Raw genomic sequence first — 20,321 nt, forward strand, 5'->3', positions numbered from 1 at the left:
GCGCGGCCCGTCAGCTGACCCGCGGCGCCTTCCCAGGTGCGCGCCGGCGGCGGCTCAGAGCGGGCGGGACCGCGCACCGCGCACTGCACCGGGCACAGCACTGAGCACCGGGCACGGCAACCGGCACCGGCAGCGCTCCCGCCGGCCTGGGGGCGGCACCGGCCACGGGGGGACCGCTCATCCATCCATCCATCCCTCCATCCACCCATCCCTCCAGCCAGCCAGGCAGGCAGCCAGCCAGGCAGGCATCCATCCATCCATCCATCCATCCATCCATCCATCCATCCATCCATCCATCCATCCATCCATCCATCCATCCCTCCCTCCATCCATCGCTCCCCGCATCCCGGCGCGGCGGCAGCAGCGGATGTGCATCCCCGGGGGACCAGCGCGGTGAGTGCGGGTACCGGGGATGTGCGGGGCTGTGCGGGCCCGGGGATGGAGCAAAGTTTGCGGTGGCGGACGCGCCCCCCTTGTTCCCCCCCGTCCCCCGGGGGAGTCCCCGCGGGTTGCGGGGTTTCGGTGCCGCTGGCAGCTCTGGGGATGCGGGGTTTGCCTGCAGCACCGCTCTCCTCCAGCTCCCCCCGTGTGTGTGCGGCGCTCGGCGCTGGCCGGGCCGGTTTGCGGTACCCGGGGGATGCCGGGGGGCAGAGCCGGCCGTGCCGCAGCCTTTCCCCCCATTTGCATGCCAATGGACGGGAGCGGAGCCCGGCAGATGTCCTGCCTCAGCCATTCACCGCAGCGCTCCGGGAGACAAGGAGCCCTCAGTGTGACAATGGCCCCTCAGAGAGCGGCATAAAGGCGCAGTGTGAGCGGGGACAGAGAGAGAGAGCGGCTTTGTGCGCCCGGGGAGCGCAGGGGATGCTCTGCTGGATCCTCTCCGCTCCGCACCGCCCTTTGGGGGGTTTTGATGGGATTCCGCTGCCCCAAAGGTGCGGGATAGCGCTTTCCCCGGCCCGGGGGGTGCCCGGCAGGACAAAGGAGCAAAGGAGCGGCCCCGCTGTCGCCGCGGTGTCGGGAGGGACAGGACAGGACAGAGAGCTTTGTGCCGCCCGCCCGGCCCCGCACCGCACATGTTCCCGGAGATCTTCGCTCTCTCCCCTCCCCAAATTATTCTCTCTGCCCCCCAAGTTGTTATTCTCTCTCCCCCCCGAGTTATTCTTTCTCCCCCTCAGTTGTTCTCTCTCCTCTGAGTTATTCTCTCTCCCCCCCGAGTTATTAATTCTCTCCCCTCCCAGTTAGTTATTCTCTCTCCCCCCCAAGTTGTTATTGTCTCCCCACGAAGTTATTATTCTCTCTCTCCCCCCCGAGTTAGTTATTCTCTCTCCCCCCCCATGTTATTATTTCTCTCTCCCCCCCTGAGTTATTAATTCTCTCCCCCCCAAGTTAGTTATTCTCTCCACCCTGAAGTTATTATTCTCTCTCCCCCCACAATGTTATTATTTCTCTCTCCCCCCCAGTGTTATTATTCTCTCCCCCTCCAAGTCATTATTCTCTCTCTCCCCCCCAAGTTGTTATTCTCTCTCTCCCCGAGTTATTATTCTCTCTCTCTCCCCCCGAATTATTCTCTCCCCCCCCAAGTTATTCTCTCTCTCCCCCAAGTTAGTTATTCTCTCCCCCCGAGTTATTAATTCTCTCCCTCAAGTTGTTATTCTCTCTCCCCCCAAGTTTGTTATTCTCTCTCCCCCCAAGTTTGTTATTCTCTCTCCCCCCCAAGTTTTGTTCTCTCCCCCAGAAGATGGGGGCTGGCTCAGTGTGCGGTTCCCACCGGGCAGTGGAAGGGAAAGTAGCAGAATTAAACTCCAAGCAGACAATAGTGTTGTCCCAAGGTGAGAGATCACACACAGGGTGTTTCTCTTCTCCTCCTGGAGCTCTGCGAGAGGCTCCCTTTGAGTCCCTTCAATAAAAACTACTTTGGAAACCTTTGAGTCTTAAAAAAGACTGAAAAGATCCCGATAAAAGGAACCCAGGATTTCTGAACAAGGTCATAAACCTGTCCAGGGGCATCACAGAGCTGTGAATGACCCAAGGCACACCCCACATCAGTCCTGCTGTTGTCCAAAGGATCCCACCAAACTCTGTCCCAAAGTCTTGCAAGTCGGAATTAAATTAATTTAAAAGACTGGACACACTGAGAGGGACAAAGCAGAGCATGAGGCTTCCCAAATGGAGCTGGTGAGGAGAGCCAGGGTGGTTCTCCCTGGGCCAGGGCACAGCCCCTGGTGTCCCTGTCCCTCTGCTCTGCAGCCTCTGTTGTGCCCCTGCTCCGGGACAGGAGCTCCAGTTTAACTTTTATCTCAGCAGTTAAAAGTTACCTGCACAACATTTTCTCTAATCCATATAAAATCATCTCTCCCAGTGGGCGTTTTGCACTTTAATAGACCCGTTACCGTGATGACCATAAAGCCTTTTCCATTTACCTACAACAGCCACGATAACACCACTGCTGATCATTGCAGGAAATGGGATTTTGCATTAAATTGGACGATTAGGGAAGGATAACAACTTTCCACATGAACTGTGAAGGACCTGTTTTTCCTGCCATAACTAATGCTGAGCCTGTCCAAATTTAAAAAAAGGAACTTCTGTTGACTCTGACCTCGCAGGGAGCAGAGCAGAGCTGTGGCTGCCCCTGGCAGGATCCCTGGCAGTGCCCAGGGCCAGGTTGGAGCACCTGGGACAGTGGGAGGTGTCCTTTCCATGGCACTGGATGGGATTTAAGGTCCCTCCCAACCCAAACCAATCTATGACCTCATGATACTCTGAGTGTATTTAGTTCCAGCTCGTGGAGCAAATGGGATAATTACAACAAGCAGTGGTTAAAGCTCTCAGCATCATCAGCATCCTCCTCCTCCCTAACCCCCTGTTCCCATGCTGGGAGAGCCCAGCTGGTTCCTGCAGGGAGAGGAGGAGATGCTGCAGCCTTTTGTTTCACTCCCATCCAGTGACACAGTAACGTGGCACTGCAGAAAGGCACAGGGAAAACTTTTCCTCCTCATCTCTGTGCTGGATTCCTGCTGCAGCCTCCTGCTGCTGCTGCCAGCGAGGGCGGCACATCCCCGCTCGCTCCACGGATTGGCTTTTTCATTTTTTCCTTTTTTTTTTTTTATTTTATTATTTTTTTTTTTTCCTAGGGACACTTAAAACACCTTGGATGAATCATAGCAGCGGTCAAGTATTGCTGCTGCAGCCTGCACGGCTTAATAGTCACTGGAAATGGGCTTTATTTGCATCGTTGGGTCTGCAGATTTCTCCTTCTTGTTGTTGTTGTTAGGGGCGATAGAGGCTCGTCAGCATTTAAATAATATTTTAAAAGCTTTTTTTTTTTTTTTTTTTTTTTTTAGTTTCTCGTGTGGATTTTTTTTTTTTTTTTGAGGTTTTTGTCTCTGTTGGTGATATCAGTGAGTGCAAACAGGGGCTTTGTTCAGCAAGCTCTGAGTCACATTATTTCTGTCTCTTTTGGAGCTGCTCCTCCCCCAGGTGAGTGACTTGCCTGGTCCCAGGTCTGGTTTTGTGTCAGGCTCAGGCAAAAAAAAAAAAACAAACAAAAAAACCCAAACAAACAAAACCCAAACAAACAAAACCCAAGAAAAATAGTTAAGTGATGTTTATAGGACAGTATTTATTTTATTTATTTTTCAACCAGCAAAGTAGCAAGACACTGCAAAATATTTACAGAGGAGCCAAAATTCTCCAAAAATAAAAAAATCCCTCTTGTCTTTCCTGTGCACTTTGTGGCCACGGAGGTGCCTGTTCTTTGAAGCCCCTGATTAATATAGATGAGTTGTAATTTTGTGCCCAAGCCATCCTAGTTCACATATATTATTCCCTTGGCAGACATGTGGTCCCCACAGCTGTCCCCTCATTTGTGTATGAAATGGAAACACTGGTGGCATTTGTAGGTTACCATAGCTACACCAACAATACACGTGTGAGCCTTCATCCTGCCAAGCTCCAGATTTTTTTTTTTTTTTTTTTTTTCTGGCAGACATTTTGTAGATGCAAGAAGTGAAGAAAAAAAAAAAAAATCTATGTAAAGTTTTTTTTTGGTTTTTTTTTTGGTTTTTTTTGGAGGCACATAAATTCAGCCCTCACTCCTCTCTGTTTGTGTGAGGCTCATGGATAGGGAGCCTGAGCTCCTGATCCCTGCATCCCCTTCCAGCCTGGAGACCCCTTGATGCTCCCAGGAATTGAGAATCCCAAGTTAAGTCTTTAATAGGGTCACATCTTTCCCAAAAAAATAATTAGTTAGTTCTGCACAAAAGGAGGCTTTGGAGCCGGGATGGTTTGTCTGTTTTAGGAGGGTTGGCAGTGCCTGGGGAGCTCCTGGGAGAGTGGAGAGGTGGGAAACAGCCAGAGCTCCAGGCCAGAACAGAAATCCAAGGAAACAAATATTCCCATGCTCTGTTTGGTCTCTGCCATTGACATGTGGGAAGAAAGATGAGCAAGAGCAAAGAAAATCACAGAGCTGGCTTAGGAACTGCTTTTGTTGCTTTGTACTTAATTATCAAATAATGGAGTTTCCCTAAGGTTTGGAGAGCCTGAGTTCTGCACAGGGAACTCACAGGACAACTTTGATAAAAAACACTCACTGCAGATGTGCTTGAGTTACTCAAAAATAATTTACCAGTCTCGTTCTTGTCCTGCAGCTGAGTAATTAAACCCTTCATTAAATGGGCTCCATAAGGTGGGAGCTGAACACTCCTCCACGGAGGGTTAAAAGTCCTTCTGAGCCCCACTCTCTTATTCTTTATGCTTCAAACCCTGCCACTTTATTCAAATTTTGTTTTGCTCTTTCAATGTCGTCTTTGCTTTTTTTTTCTACGTGTGGCACCAAAGGAAAAAAAATGCTGGATTGGCCTATTTTGGATTGGCCTAATTCTCCCCTGGTGAAGGCAGGACAAGTCTGTGGTATCAGTGAGATGGGAATTAGTCTCTGCTCTTAACTTCTCCTGCAAAATATTTTTATAACTTCACCTTCTATTTCTTATCTAGTTTATTTCTTATATTTCTTAATTTAGTGTTAGGAGCCAGCGTTTCCTTGATGCTCCATCTGGCTGAATTATTAAAGAAACAGGACCTGGTTTTTTTTTTACCTGGAGCACAGTTTTTAAAGATGGAATATTTGCAGTGCAGCGTTGCCTTTTTTTCCTCCCTTTTTAACTAACAGAACAACGAGGCAGAGCAGGTTGAAGTAAGGGGCCTGAAATATTTAACAGGGTGCTCTGAAGTTATAAAAGTGCCACAGAGAAACAGCTTTTTCCCTTATTGGCTACAGCAGCCTTGCTACATAATTTTCTCTCCTGAGGTGCTGCCCTTTAGTCCTCAGTGCTCACACAGGGCAGTATTTTCCCTGAATAATTCCCAACACAGAGTCAAACCTTACTTGGAGGGGGATTTTAATCAGAAATTTCAAAGATTGTCAGCCAGCATCTCATTTGCAGGTATTTCATTTAACTAACTCTGGCCATTCCAGCAGTTTGGGCACCTGTCAGCTTGGATTAGAGCAGGGGGACTGAGGGTTTTTTGGAAGCCAAGCCCCCCTGGAGGTACCTGGGTGAGCCAACACTGGGGTGGCTGCTCCACCTGCTGCTCCTGCTGCTGTGGGAGGACTCTGATGTGCTTGGGAGGGAGAAAAACCCCAGAAAAATGTTGGGGTGGGGTCTCTCCTCACTCCAGAGGCTCCCACAGCTGGGAGCTCAATCCCAGTGCAGCCCAGTTCCCACCAGAGGTGAATCCCAAAACTCTCCTGGCTCTGCAGGGGCACATCCCAACCCTGGGACCAGCTGGGAGTCCCCCCAGAGGGGCTGGTTGGGGACAAACTAGGGGTCTCAGAGGTGCTGTTTGCCCTGCATTTTCTTGCTTTCAAGTGTTTGAGTCTGATTCTCACAGTGCTTCATGTAAACTATGTGTATTTTTAGAAATTATCTTGTGTTTTGCATAGTTCTTCTTAACTGACAGTAAAAGTGACCAATGAGGTCATGAAGTTGTAGCCTTCTTGAGCCTTCTGTAAAAATTGGATATAAGTTGATAAAATAAAAAAAAAAAAAAAAAATGAAGAAGCTTTTCCATGTCTGCCCTGGTGCTCCCTGCTGTCCCCTCTGTGGGTCTGCACAATTAGTGAGGTGGGCACACACAGAGCTGAGCCTGGGGAAGGTGCAGGGATGTGTCTGCACCTCTGACCTGCTCAGGTTGGGGATCTCCTGCCAGAAACCCCAAGCTCTGTCCCCACACACACATTTCTGTACCACACACCCCACAGGGTGAGCCTGAGACCAAACCCAGACCTCTCCATGCTCCACAAACACTTCCCCAAGCTGGAGGAAGAAGCTCCACCTGTGGCAGTGCCAGAGCTCCAGCCCTGCCCCTGGAGAATGTCACCTGAGGTCACACTGTGTTGGAATTCTTTAGGGAAATGGTTTTTCTCTCCTGCCCCTCTGGGGTCTCTGACCATTTAGAGTGACCCTTATTTTCTTTTTTGACTCTATTGGCTGTAGTTCTGCTATCTCTTCTCTGAGCTGGGAGGATATAAATTGTCTCCCCTTCCTTTGCTCACTCTCTTTCCCCCCTGGAAACTCAAAGAATAAACACCTGGGACAAAGCTCCTAAAAAAAAAAAAAAAACTCTTCTGAGATATCTCACCTCATTCTTAATATAATTCTCTCCTAATAACTGAGCTAGTTAAAAGCCCCCAGAAGAAGAGCAGAAGAGTGAATATATATTATAATATATAATAATATATATATATACCACTCATGGTCTCTTTAAAGAGAAACCTTGTGGCTGTTTAACTCCATGGGAGATGTTCCTTGGCATCACATCCTAAAGAACTTCTACAAAACTTCCACAAAACACCCAAAACTTATTCAGAGAGAATTCCCTGAGCTTGTCCAAAGTTTGGTAGAATAACGTTTTACCTTGTTTTAATAAACATATCAATCAAAGCTTGGAATTGTCTCTTTGTAATTTGAAAATGTTTATCATTTATATAACGAATCCTTCATTTTCTGTTATTTCACGCATCGTATCGTTTATTTGATTAAGCAAGTCCAAAACTCTCTAATAAATTCATACCTCGCTAATGTGCTGCATACAATTACTGAGATGCAGATGAGCTGCTGATTGGCCTTGTTCAATTTTTAAATTACAAATGCTCCATCATTCTAACAGAAATAGAGTAAATATTGATAGTACCACAGGGCCACCAGTGACTTTTTTAAAAATGCATCGAAAGGTAGCTTATCTTGAGGGTTGCAAAAATGAAGTTTTGTAAATGCTGCCTTAAAACAGGTCTTTAAAATGGGTTCGTTGTAGTAAAAGGCACCAAGTGAAAACCAGGGCAGAGTTTTTTCTGAGTTCATTGACAAATCTCTTTTCCCTTTCTCTTTCTGCCCCCTTTGAGTGCAACGAGTCTGGTTTATACAAATTAAACATTACTGTGCCCAAATTAATTACTGTAATTAGGGAAAGATTTTTTTATCTATAGAGCATCAGTAACATAAAATTTTGAGAGGAAAAAACTCAATAGGCAGAAATTTTAGTACCTCTGTGTTTTGCAAGCCCTGATGGAGGAAACCATCCATGGAAAACCTCAAATGTGGCCTGGGGACTAAAGCTCAAAGAACAGTTTAAAGGGCTGTTCTGAAACACACAAAACATTCCACAGGATGTATTTTTTCTCTTTCTTAACCCCATGAACATCTCAAAGCAAGACTGTTTTCTGCATGGAATTAAAGCATCAGGGTTCAGGTGGTACCTGAGATGAAGAGAAATGGTTAAATCCAGGCTGTGAGAGTTGACTGAGTCTGACTGAGCTTTCCTGCCCTGATCACCTGGCAAGTGATTTTGGGATGAAATAGTGGTGAGGAATAAATATTTCCCATAGCAAAAGTGCAGAAAGACTGATGGAGAGGGGAAGGGTCATGGGATACAGAACTGGAGAGAAAAGAGGTTTTTTCTCAGGTCAGAGTAAAGCCTTGGTTCAGAGCACTTCCAACCCCAAATCTGTGGCCACTTAATGGAATTAGTTCTGTCCTTTCCCAGCTTGGTTGAGTTCCAGGTCTTTGTCTTGGTGCTCACAGCCTTTCTGTGAGATCTCAGCACCTCCCCTGCTAAATCCATTCATTTTGTTAGTGGTGTGCTCACAGTCTTCCCTATCAGATCTTCCCAACTCAATGCATGGCTCTATTAACATTTAAATACATAGAGCTCAGAAACAGAGAATTGAATTTTGTAAGCATAAAACTCAGGGAGAAAAAAAAAAATCAATAAAAGTCTGTTTTATTCTAAGGGCTGAAGTCTGTGTCAGCACATTACATGTCCAAACTGTGTAGATACAGATCTGGGCTAATGGTAAAATACAGTTTAATACTTAATCACTAATAATTGAAAAGCTACCACACATTACAGCCACAGGAAACAGAATTATCAAAACAGAGTGTAACAAGGACCAGAAAAAGAACTTTTTTTGGGTTTTTTTGCCTTGATTGAAGCTGAGCAATTGAAGCTCCATGCAGATATAATTTTTAATAACAAGCCTCATGCATTCCCAATTGTGTTGATTTATAAATACCTCCCCAGAGCTCCTGAGTCATTCTGGTTGGGATTTATCAGGCACAGGGTTTTTTTTTTTGGCATCCTCTGTGGTAGTAACAACCACGTACACACAACGGGGTCTTCCCCAACTGTGGGGGATCCTGAGTGACTCACAGAACTGGGGTTTGATCTAGAACTGTGTAGGAAGCAAAATAATCACACTGCCAGAAGCCAGTCAGCAAAAAAAAAAAAAGGGAGGAAAAGGATTTTTCTGTTACTTCAGGAAAAAATCCTCTGGAGTTCTGGCATCCCTGGTTTGTGCTGGTTAAAAAAAAATATTCCTTGTGTGCTCCTTTGTGCTTCCACTGGCCAAGCTCTTTGGCTCTCAGAGTGGAAAAAAAAAAAAAAAAAAAAGAAAAAAGAAAAAAAAAAAAGGGAATTCTACTCCAAAATCCGACTCAATCTCTTCATGCCATTTGTCCTCTTCCTTTTTTTTTTTTTCTTTTTTTTTTTTTTTTTTTTTTTTTTAGCTTTTTGTTTGAATTGTGCTGATTTTGATAGATAATAAGAAACAGAGATTTCCTGAGCTGCTCTGTATGAAATCCCCAAGAGGGAGGTGCCCCTGTGGGTTACAAGATCCTTCCATGTCCTTCTGAGATCCCAAATTTGCCATAACTCAACCCATTCCTACTCTTTAAATACGGCAAGAAACCAAAGCAGAGTTTCTCTGCCTTTGATCCTCTTTCATTCATCAGCCAGCAGATACACGACAGGCAAGAAATAGCTGGAAGAAATCTTCCCAAATGAGTTGTGCTCTGGAAATTTTAGTTACTGTACTAAAACCAAGTGGGTTTCAATTCTGCCTTGTATTTAAAATAAGAGAAAAGGCTGGGGATGGGTTGGGGCAGGGGGAAAGGGAAGCACATCCCAGGGGTTTGTTCTCCATCACCTGCAGGGAAAGTCTCAGGGAACTGGATCTTAACCTGGTAATGGAATAGGGTGACTGAAAAATGCTGATTTAACCCAGTCACAAATGAGATTCTTCTCCATCAAATGGAGCCAAAGCTTTGCCTTCACATCAAACCCTTGTAGCAGGACATGAAAACAAATCCTGCACAAGAGAACAGCCCAAACTATCCCAGGACGAAACTCATTCATGAAGAGAAACGTAGTAAAAATGCTGATAATAATAATTTGTGTTCCTCACAAAAGAATATCCCTGCTGCACAAACACATCTCACCCCTGCAGGTTTCAAGGCTGTGAAGTGGTTTTGTGAAGGGTTTTTTTTTTTTTTTTCCTCTCCTTAAAGCAAACAGCCTCTATAATTTGACAAGCCACTCTTTGGCAAAGCCCATATTACTCCTGATGTTTCTAATGTGACTGGTTAATGGTGATCTGGGAGAGATTTTCCATCACTTGCCAGAAGCTGGTTTGCAATTCTGTGCTGGATTTGATGGGCCCTGCAGGGGATCCAGCCTGTGAATGAAAACCCCTTTTTTTCCCCTCTCCTGCAAATTTACTTCAATATTTTAATGAAAAAATACTGGATCAGATGCGAGTGTTAAGAATAAGCCCAAATAAATTACAAATTTCCAGGCTGTAATGTGCTGTTTCTGCAGCACAGACGTTTATGAATAGGAGGCTCTTTGCAGTTCTTTGGTGGAGATAAGAGTGGTATTTTTCAAAAGAACACAGATAAAGCCATGCTAAGGTTGTCTCCAGATACAGCAAATTGCCTTCTCACCAGAGCTTTCCCCAAAATTAAACACAGACTTTATTTTGATGAAATGTATGTACAGATGAGAGGAAAAAGTAAGTATGATTTGCAGGGAAAAAAAAAAAAACCAACTCCAAACCTCAAATATAAATCCCTGAGGATGTGTTTTGAGGCTTTATACCATTATTCCATGTCCTACAGGCCCTTGTTTCTGTATTTCCCTTTAATACCCAGCTCCCACATTCAGATTTTTTTCAAGCTCTTTCAACTGTCATCATTTCCAGCTTGATTTTTTTTTCTGTATTTTCCACAATTCAGACCTGTAAATAGCTTATTTCCTGATGACACCAGAGACTTTCAAAACCTCACTATAAAAGGCTTATTATCAAGCATGATTCCTCAATATTTCTCTAAATACACAGGATTGCACTTGTAAATTTTAATTCCTGGGAAAGGAGCCCATTCTGTGGGTTTGGCTGGAAATGTCCTGGTTATTAAACTCCTCTTTCTCCAGGATGTACAAGGTCACTGATGCTCTTGACTGGAGCAAGCCTGACTTTAGTGACCTGGTTTTAGGCTGGGTTTAGTGCTGTGATTTAGAGGATGCTCCTGTGGAGTGCCTCTCCCTCCTAAAGCCTGGCCTGAGGTGCTGGTTCACCTGAGCCTGGCACAAATCCCTGTTTTATCCATGGAAAATGGGAATTGCGGAGCTGCAAAGGCTTTGCTGAAGGTCAGAGCAGAGCAGGGCAGGTTTTACCTCCAAAACACACACCCCAAACCCTTTCCTTAAATTTGCCCAGCTGCTTTAACCAGCCTGAGCTCCCCGTGGGGTGTTTGAGCATCCACAGATCTTTTCCAGCCCAACCTCCAGTGTTCCCCTTTCCCAAAGAGGCTCTTCCACAGTCACAGGAGGGTCAGGCTGGAAGGGACCACACTGGGACACCTGGTGCCACCTCCCTGCTCCATCCCAGAGCACAGGACTGGAATGTCCCCAGGGAGGAGAGAGAGACTCCAGCCCCTCTCTGGACAGAGTGTTCAGAGCTGGGCACTGCACAGGGGAAGTTCTGCCTCATGCTCAGCTGGAATTTCCTGAGCATCAGTTCTGCCTGTTCCTCTTGTCCCACTGCAGACCTGGATCTGTGCTGATCCCAGCCTCAATTCCTGTCGTGGTTTGAAAGCAAAATGAGTGAGAGGCTCCAAGTCAGAAATACAATTTAATAATAAGAAGAAAGGTAAAATAAAATAAAATCAATGCAATAACACAAAGGAGCCCTGCCAGAGTCAGAACACACCCTGAGCAGGGTGGGGGGAGCAGTCCAGGTGAGGGGCTCTTCCTGAAGCAGTGATCCCACAGAAAGGTCTGGGAGCTCTGCTCCTCTGGGAATCCAGTGGCTCAGGGCTGCTTGTCCTGTCCCAAATCCCAGATTCTCTCCAGGTGGGAATGCTTGGCTCCTCCCCCTGGGCATTGGGAGCATCTCCCAATGGGATGAGGAGTCGTGCAGTGGCTCCTTGATGGCCCATTAAACAGAGAGAGCTCCTGGAGGGAGTTCCCTGTGAGTCCTGGGCAAGGCATTGATGGGCCATGAGCAGAAGAGCCCAAAGGAGGGGCCTGGGAAAACACTGCCCCACCTGGTTCCAACAGCTCATGGGGATGGGGATGGAATAAATACTTTGTGCACATCCTACACCACAACCCAGGACAATTCCACCTCTCAGTTCTCCCAGTTGGGCACTAACCCTAAATCCAGGTGGTGCCTGGGCAGGGCTGCCCCACCTGCATTCACCCCCTGCAGCAGCCAGGACTTTTCCTCAGGGCTGGCAAGGCTTTGCCCCAGGATGGTGCTGGGGATGCACGAGTCACTGGCAGAACATCAGCACAACAGACAATTTTCCAACACACAGCTCAGGATCTGAGCCTGGGAAGATGTTTCTGCAGAGGGAGGGGAGGAATATCAGCGTGTGTTTCTGGCTCACAGCAACTGCAGAATAAATTGCTTGTCTTAGCCTGAGGTAATTCCTTGGTGTGTCTGATCCCTCCAACTTTTACCTGGGCACACTCAGTGCAGGTGGCTGCAGACCAAAATCTGGGCTGATGCTGCTGCAACAGAGAAGAAATTCTGCCAGAATGAGCCACGGGGCTGTGCAGAGAGAGGATTTGCTGTGGCAGCATCACTGTTTTAAAATGCACCCAGATATCCATGTGCAAACAAGATTGTTGCTCCTTTCAGCGAATTTTAATAGTGACCATTAATACAGTTGTCAGGGAAGTGACAACGCTTTGTTTTCCTATTACCAAGCAAAAAATGTTTTAATATCTCTTCTTTTTAGTTGGCAGGTTAACTGTGAACGTTTTTAATGAACAGCTTATTTCATGCTTGTCCTTTCATATTCTCCTGCATTGGAGGTTTGAATTGTACTTTTTCTTCCAGTCACAGAACCAAACAAACTCTTCAAGAGACACCAGTAAGGCCATGGCTGTCAGGGCACCCCTTTTTCCAGGGAAAACTGAAATAAATGATCTTCTACTCCATAACCAAACACCCTCCTTCATTATTTCACCCAAACAAATTCCCATTTTTCAGAATTTAGGTGGAGAGGGAAGAGTTACACCTCCCCATGGCATTTCCAGGATGGGAAATAGGATTGATGCTCCTGTTTCTGCCCTCAGGGAGCAGGAACAAGCCAACACCCTGGGCATCTGCTGGTGGATTTGCTGGTGACAGAAATGTGGCTTCTCACTGCCCTGGGTACTGAGCAGTGCCATGGAAAACGCATTTAATTAGCTCCGAGTAAAATAATTCCCTCCATCTCTCTCACATAAAATTAGCCATTATTTCTGCTGATATCAAGTTACCAGCTGTTACAACTGCTGTTGTGGGCTGGAACAGCAGAAAATATGAATCTAACAAATGAGAGGGAAGGCAGGGAATGCTAAAAGCTTTCCTTCACACCCTTCAGCATCTGCAACACCAAACACTGCAGAGGATCAATCCTGGAAAAACTGAGAATCCTGGGGGGCAAAGGGCTGCCTTTTGGTGGCTGCTCTGCTGCCTCTGTGGCTTTGATGAGGGTTTTGTGGATGGGTTTTACACATCACAAGTTGCTAAAACCAAAGGCCACGACTCGGGTTGTCCCTGGGGTGCTGCTCAAACCAGCACAGCACTGGGATGGGCTGGGGCACATCTGATCACCCTGGAATTTTCATTTCCAGCTTCATCCAAGCTGTCCTGAGCCAGAAGAGACTGAGGAAAGCAATGTGCGGGTTGTTTCTAAAGAACATTTACAGTTAAAGAAAATTAAATCCGTTTGCAGGAGGAAACAGCTGCGGAAGAGAACGAGCCACTAGGAACTTGTAAAATCATACATTTACAGTGATCATAAACCCAGAACTCTGGTCAATAAACCCACAAATGCCTTCAAGTAAGAGGATATAAATATTCAACAAAGAAAGATCGAATTTGATTGGGTTTTTCTCCCTCTTTTTCAACATCTAGACATGCTCCTACATATTTTAAAAGAACCTTTGAAGTCTTTTTTTGAGGCAGTTTGGTTTTTAAAGCATTACATGATTCATACAGCCACATCAGGGCTGAGGCAATAGTAAAACATCATTAAGGCCCTCGTAAGGCTCCAAGTCTCTTCTCTTCATGCACTGAGAAGGTCCAGGAGAAATTCCAGAGGAATTTTGGGCAGAGGAATGCTCAGGGCACCTCCTGTACCTGCCTGGGATTGTGATGGGGGAAAGCACTGCCTGCATTATTCACTGCCCAACGCTGCCATGTGAAAATCTGCAATTAAATCAATTAAGCCTCGGATGTCATCAATTTCCCTGGAATTGGCTGGTTTGGGTCTGCTACAAATGTGTTGCCGTGGAGGGAAGCATCCATCAGAGTCAGCACGGCTCAGGCTGTGCCAGTCTCCTCATCACTCCATGCTAACGTATTCCCCACTATTGCAGGGCCATGAGGATTTATTTTTTAATACAGTTTTAGTCGATTCTTCCATCGGTTGGGAGTTATTTGGGAAGGAATGTTGGTTTCCCCCCTTCCAGCAGAGTTTGCTCAGCTCTTATCCAAGTCTCAGCTACCAGAGAGAAAATCTGATTCAACAGGGTCAAATGTGTCCTGGGTCCCACTCCGCTTCCCCTTCCTCCAAAGGACAACCACAGAGCAACAATATAAAAATAAATAATAAAAATGCTGTTGGGTGTGTTCTGCCTACAGCACTACATGATAATCTAAAATAAAACACAATATTTTCATTATTTAATATGATCACATTTAGAAATAAGTGTTGTACAAATGGGATTCTTGGCACCACTGTCCAGAGGAGTATTTTAAACCTATTTTAGAAGCTGTGTTTAGTTTGATTGTTTTATATAGTACCGTCTTTTGTGGTCTGTGACTTGGTTGAAGCTTTGCTTGGTTCTGATTGAAAAAGATGTGATTTCATCACTGTGTTCTCTGATATCACAGAGTGGTTTGGGTTGGGTTGGGAGGGACCTTAGAGCCCATCCAGTTCCACCCCCTGCCACCTCCCACTATCCCAGATTGCTCCAAGCCCCGTCCAACCTGGCCTTGGACACTTCTAAGGGATGGGGAGTCCATACAGCACAACCTGATTATTTTAGTTACATAAAAACCCAAACCTTTTGTTTGAGAAGTCTCGACTGCACTCACTGAGTGATTTTCTGACGAAGGGAGGATGTGAAGGATTTCACTGCGAGATTTTCCTGGAATATGTGTTGAAAGCTTCACCATACACCAGATGTTCTGAGGTGCCTGGACACAGCTGGGTAAATTTAAATTCACTCTTGCATGAACAACTCCAGGCTAAGCAGATACAAACGTGGGGCTTACACAGCGATCTGGAATTGTGGTGAGCAGTTCATACGCTCACAAAGCAGTACAAACAGCTGAAATAAGGGCACTACGTTCATTTAATCAAATTTACTGTTATTGTTTGGTGCTGAGCTGGATTAAATCTAAGCCGTTATCTGGAACTGATTTGATTAACTGGGATAAATTTTGGCAAAGTTCGTTTTAGCTTCAAACTTCTAAACCAGCGGCTTCCTGAGCCTTAATTCCACACTGAAATCCCAGCCTTGGGACAGGGATGGGACATTGACACTGTCTGAGATCCCACTGTGCTCACCAGCACATCCTCCACCTTCAGCATTCCCAAACCTCCAACAACTCCTGCTGGGTAAAACTGAAAGGTATCCATCCCAAAGTTTTTAGATAATTCACTCAAGAGAGATTTCTCATGTAAACCCCAAGAAGAAGAGAGTTCCTAACCCTATGTAATTTGCCTACTCCAGATTGGGATTTTTGTAAGAGATTACTGTTAAAATAATGATTGTTTTCAGGTATTTTCTTTCAAAAGTTGAAAAAATTAAATAATAGATGGACTATATGTGAGCTGAGCATAACATATACCCTCATCTGCTTTCAGGACCATCTTCAGGCACTGATTTGCAGAAGATTCTAAAACACTGAGGAGCAGCTGAGAGTCTTCAGAGCGTAACTTCACTAAACTCAGAAAATCATCTTTCACCTTTCTGGATGTCCAAGCCTTTCACCTTAAATATCAAGCTTTACATTTTCTGCCTGACAGGGGATCACCCTCTTCCTCCGTGGGGATTTTAGGGGCTGAACCCCCTCTCTGGCCAGCATGGCAAAGGTTAGAGTCGTTTTAACTGTGTGCCAGTTGGTGCTAGAATTGTTAATGAATTCATTAACTGAGTCTTCCATACAGAGCAACGAATGTCCACAGCTTTGTGTCTGTGAAATCAGGCCCTGGTTTACACCACAGTCAACGTACAGGGAAGCCACCACAGTTGACTGCAACGACCTCCGGTTAACAAAAATCCCCAGCAACCTCTCCAGTGACACCCAAGTCCTTCTCTTGCAAAGCAACAACATTGCAAAGACCACAGACGAACTCCAGCAGCTCTTTAACTTGACAGAATTGGATTTTTCACAAAACAACTTCACAAGTATCAGAGACGTGGGGCTCTCCAATCTCACCCAGCTCACGACTTTGCACCTGGAGGAGAACCAGATCACGGAGATGACTGACTACTGCCTGCAAGACCTCTGCAATCTGCAGGAGCTCTACATAAATCACAACCAGATCAGCAGCATTTCTGCCAACGCCTTCTCTGGCCTGAAAAACCTTCTGAGATTACACCTCAACTCCAACAAATTAAAGGTTATTGACAGCCGTTGGTTTGATTCTACTCCCAACTTAGAGATTCTCATGATTGGAGAAAACCCAGTGATTGGAATACTTGACATGAATTTCAAACCACTCTCAAACTTAAGGAGTCTAGTTCTGGCAGGTATGTACCTCACAGACATTCCTGGCAACGCCTTGGTAGGCTTGGATAGCCTTGAAAGCCTTTCTTTTTATGACAACAAATTGGTAAAAGTTCCTCAGCTTGCGCTTGAGAAAGTCCCCAATTTAAAATTCTTGGATCTCAACAAAAACCCGATCCATAAAATCCAGGAAGGGGATTTTAAAAACATGCTCAGATTGAAAGAGCTTGGGATCAACAACATGGGGGAGCTGGTGTCTGTTGACAGGTACGCGCTGGACAACCTGCCTGAGCTCACAAAGCTGGAGGCCACCAACAACCCCAAGCTGTCTTACATCCATCGCCTGGCGTTCCGCAACGTCCCCGCCCTGGAGAGCCTGATGCTCAACAACAATGCCTTGAATGCAGTCTACCAAAAGACAGTGGAGTCCCTCCCAAACCTGCGTGAGATCAGCATCCACAGCAACCCGCTCCGGTGCGACTGCGTCATCCACTGGATCAACTCCAACAAAACCAACATCCGCTTCATGGAGCCCCTCTCCATGTTCTGTGCCATGCCTCCGGAATACCGGGGGCAGCAGGTGAAGGAAGTGCTGATACAGGACTCAAACGAGCAATGTCTTCCAATGATCTCTCACGAGACCTTTCCCAATCACCTAAACCTGGACATCGGCATGACGGTGTTTTTAGATTGCCGGGCCATGGCAGAACCTGAGCCAGAAATCTACTGGGTCACTCCTCTGGGCAATAAAGTCACCGTGGAAAGCCTCTCTGACAAATACAAGCTGAGCAGTGAGGGCACCTTGGAAATCTCCAACATCCAGGTTGAGGATTCTGGGAGATACACCTGTGTTGCTCAGAACATAGAGGGGGCTGACACGAGGGTGGCCACCATCCGGGTGAACGGGACCCTCCTGGATGGCACCCAGGTGCTGAAGATCTACGTCAAACAAGCCGAATCCCACTCCATCCTGGTGTCTTGGAAAGTCAACTCCAACGTCATGACGTCCAATCTAAAATGGTCATCAGCCACGATGAAGATTGACAACCCCCACATCACCTACACCGCCAGGGTCCCCGTGGACGTCCACGAATACAACCTCACGCATTTACAGCCCTCCACGGATTACGAGGTGTGTCTGACAGTGTCCAACATCCACCAGCAAACACAGAGGTCCTGTGTCAACGTCACGACCAAGAACGCGGCGTTTGCTCTGGATATCTCTGACCAGGAGACCAGCACGGCCCTGGCAGCGGTGATGGGATCCATGTTCGCCGTCATCAGCCTCGCCTCCGTCTCCGTTTATATCGCAAAAAGGTTTAAGAGGAAAAACTACCACCACTCGTTGAAAAAATATATGCAAAAGACCTCTTCAATCCCCCTGAACGAGCTCTACCCTCCTCTTATTAATCTCTGGGAAGGTGACAGTGAAAAAGACAAGGATGGCTCTGCAGAGACCAAGCCCACCCAAGTCGACACATCCAGAAGCTATTACATGTGGTAACTCAGAGGATATTTTGCTTCTGGTAGTAAGGAGCACAAAGACTTTTTTGCTTTATTCTGCAAAAACGACGAGTTGAAGACTTTTGTATTTTTGACTTTGCTAGCCCGTGGCAGAGCGGCGAGGACGGGTGGATATTTCAGGATTTTTTTAGTATAGCGTATCGCAATGGGTTTGACACAAATGGCAGCTTCACTAGCTTCCACTTCTCTCTTTATTTTATTTTTTTAAATTTTTCCCTTTTTTTTTTTTTTTTTTTTTTTTTTTTTTTAGTTATTGTGCTAAACTTAACACTGTCCTAACTCCAGTGCTGAATAAAAAGAAGGAGAGGCTGGGTGAGCCTGGGGTTCTGACCCCGTTCTCCCAGAGCCATCACGGGGCAGGATTGCACCAATTTAACCCTCAGTTTTGGACCTGCAGTGAACTAGGTTTGTCTGAGGACTCAACCCTGAGAAAAGGAGACCCTGAATGATGTTAGTTGACTGTACTGTAATGTTGTATCAACTGATTTGAATGTTTTTGACTTTCAACAATTGAGTTTTTCCTCTTTTCTATTGTTGTTATTATTATTATTATTTTTTTTTTGTAGTAGTTGAAGGCTTAGGTAAAGCTAACAGGCAATAGGAGTATGTACATCCAGTTTTTTAATGTAACAGAACTAAATGTTAATTGTTCTCTTATTCTTTTTTATTCTATTTAGTAGACACTTTTGAAGAATTACTAGAGTTTTGTTGTGTTTAAATCACCAACACACGGTGTTTAATGAAGGCAGAGCTATAATAAATTTAGTTTTGTTCTGATTTTTTTTTTTTTTTATTTTAGAAGTCACAATAATGTATTGGGTTTAGATGTCACTAGTTTGACTGGTGATCATGTTTTGACATAAAATATATCCAAAATGTTATATAAAAATATCGTGGGGGTTTTTTCTTGATGAAATGAAGTTTCGGATTCAGGTTTTTTTATGCATTTATGTTAATAGCAGTGTTTTCTCTGCACTAGAGGCAAAATATGGAAAATAATTTATTGAGAAAAATGTCTCAGCGTGGCTTTAGGACTGAGAGTCACATGCAGAATCAAAACTGTTTGGTTTAAGGTACACAGCAAGAAGAATTCAGTGTGTAACAGGACGTTTTCCTTTTTGTATACTTTTCTGTTTCTATTATGAGCTAAGACAGAAATGAAGCTGACATTTAGCTGTCATTACCATCAGTTAGGACAAAAAAAAAAAAAAACCTCAGTGCTACCAAACTGAAATAAACCAGTTGAATCTTGGAATATACTTGAAAAAAAAAAAACAAATTATTTGGATTAATGTTCCTCCAAAAGCAGAAATTAAGATTAAAACTACCAAGACAGTTACACTTGGTCCAATACTGAACTGTATTTTTTACAGGCTTAAAAATGAATCGTTATTCTGAGTATTTTCCTGAATTACTGTGGCAAAAGAGAGCAGCAGTGTTCTGTGTGCACTGGGTACAATATAAAGGCATCATTTACAGTTGAACCTACGGAAGATTTGTCTGTTGTCTTTTTCTGGATCCCTGGAAGTTCTGCACGAGCAGGGTGGGCTCTGGTTGAACACATCACACCACACCCCAGCACAGCATTTTCTACACTTGATAACCACTTTCAATACGTGAAATTTTTTACATGCCAAATAAGTTCTCGGTAAGTAAAAATTAATCATTCAAATAACAAACGTGCCTGGGGCTCTGTGAGGTTTTTTAACTCATTGGCTTCTCAGATATGTCCAAGACCCCTCAAAACTTGCAGATAAGCTTCAAACTTCTTTTTTCTTGTCTAAAAGTGAAAAGTTTCCAGTATTGTTTCACTAATCATCTGCCTTGGTATAAAAACTTGAGGTTGCACCTTGGACCTGCCCTGTTGCTCTTGTGTTTCCACATGAGGCTGAGGGAAAATATTAATTATGCATTTCTGTCAAGTATTTGTGCTTCTACACATAAACTTTTCCATGTTCAGGAGATCTCATGCATTTTTAATCGTGTGACAATTAAATTTTGGGGTTAGGCAAGTGTCCTTTGATCGTGGAGAGGTAACACGGTGAAAGCGTCTCTTCATCACCTTCTCCTGGATTTGTTTTTAATGTTAATGGAACATTTCTTCTTCATGTTGCCTTCTCCAGGAGAGCTTCAGAGCAATAATTATCATCTTGTCTATATTCTGTTCTAACCTTAAAGCTGCAGGCACGATGAATTAAACCTAAACATCTTCTGCAGCAGAGAT

The 20,321-nt window shown here is 45.0% G+C and overlaps 1 protein-coding gene across 1 annotated transcript; it reads left to right on the plus strand.

The window, feature by feature from the left end:
- The first annotated feature begins 236 nt into the window (after positions 1–236).
- On the plus strand, positions 237–19,809 carry LRRN1 (leucine rich repeat neuronal 1). Its single transcript, XM_083869447.1, has 2 exons — positions 237–393; positions 15,708–19,809. The coding sequence occupies exon 2, from the start codon at positions 15,927–15,929 to the stop codon at positions 18,075–18,077; it is 2,151 nt and encodes a 716-aa protein (XP_083725573.1). The 5' UTR covers positions 237–393; positions 15,708–15,926; the 3' UTR covers positions 18,078–19,809.
- The last annotated feature ends 512 nt before the right edge of the window (positions 19,810–20,321 follow it).

The sequence above is a fragment of the Zosterops lateralis genome (genome assembly GCF_965231275.1).
Source record: "Zosterops lateralis genome assembly, chromosome: 11".
In the NCBI taxonomy this organism is placed as follows: Eukaryota; Metazoa; Chordata; class Aves; order Passeriformes; family Zosteropidae; genus Zosterops; species Zosterops lateralis.

Coding starts and splice junctions, on each gene's coding strand:
- LRRN1 (XM_083869447.1), top strand. CDS start 15,927: ATGGCAAAGGTTAGAGTCGTTTTAACTGTGTGCCAGTTGGTGCTAGAA.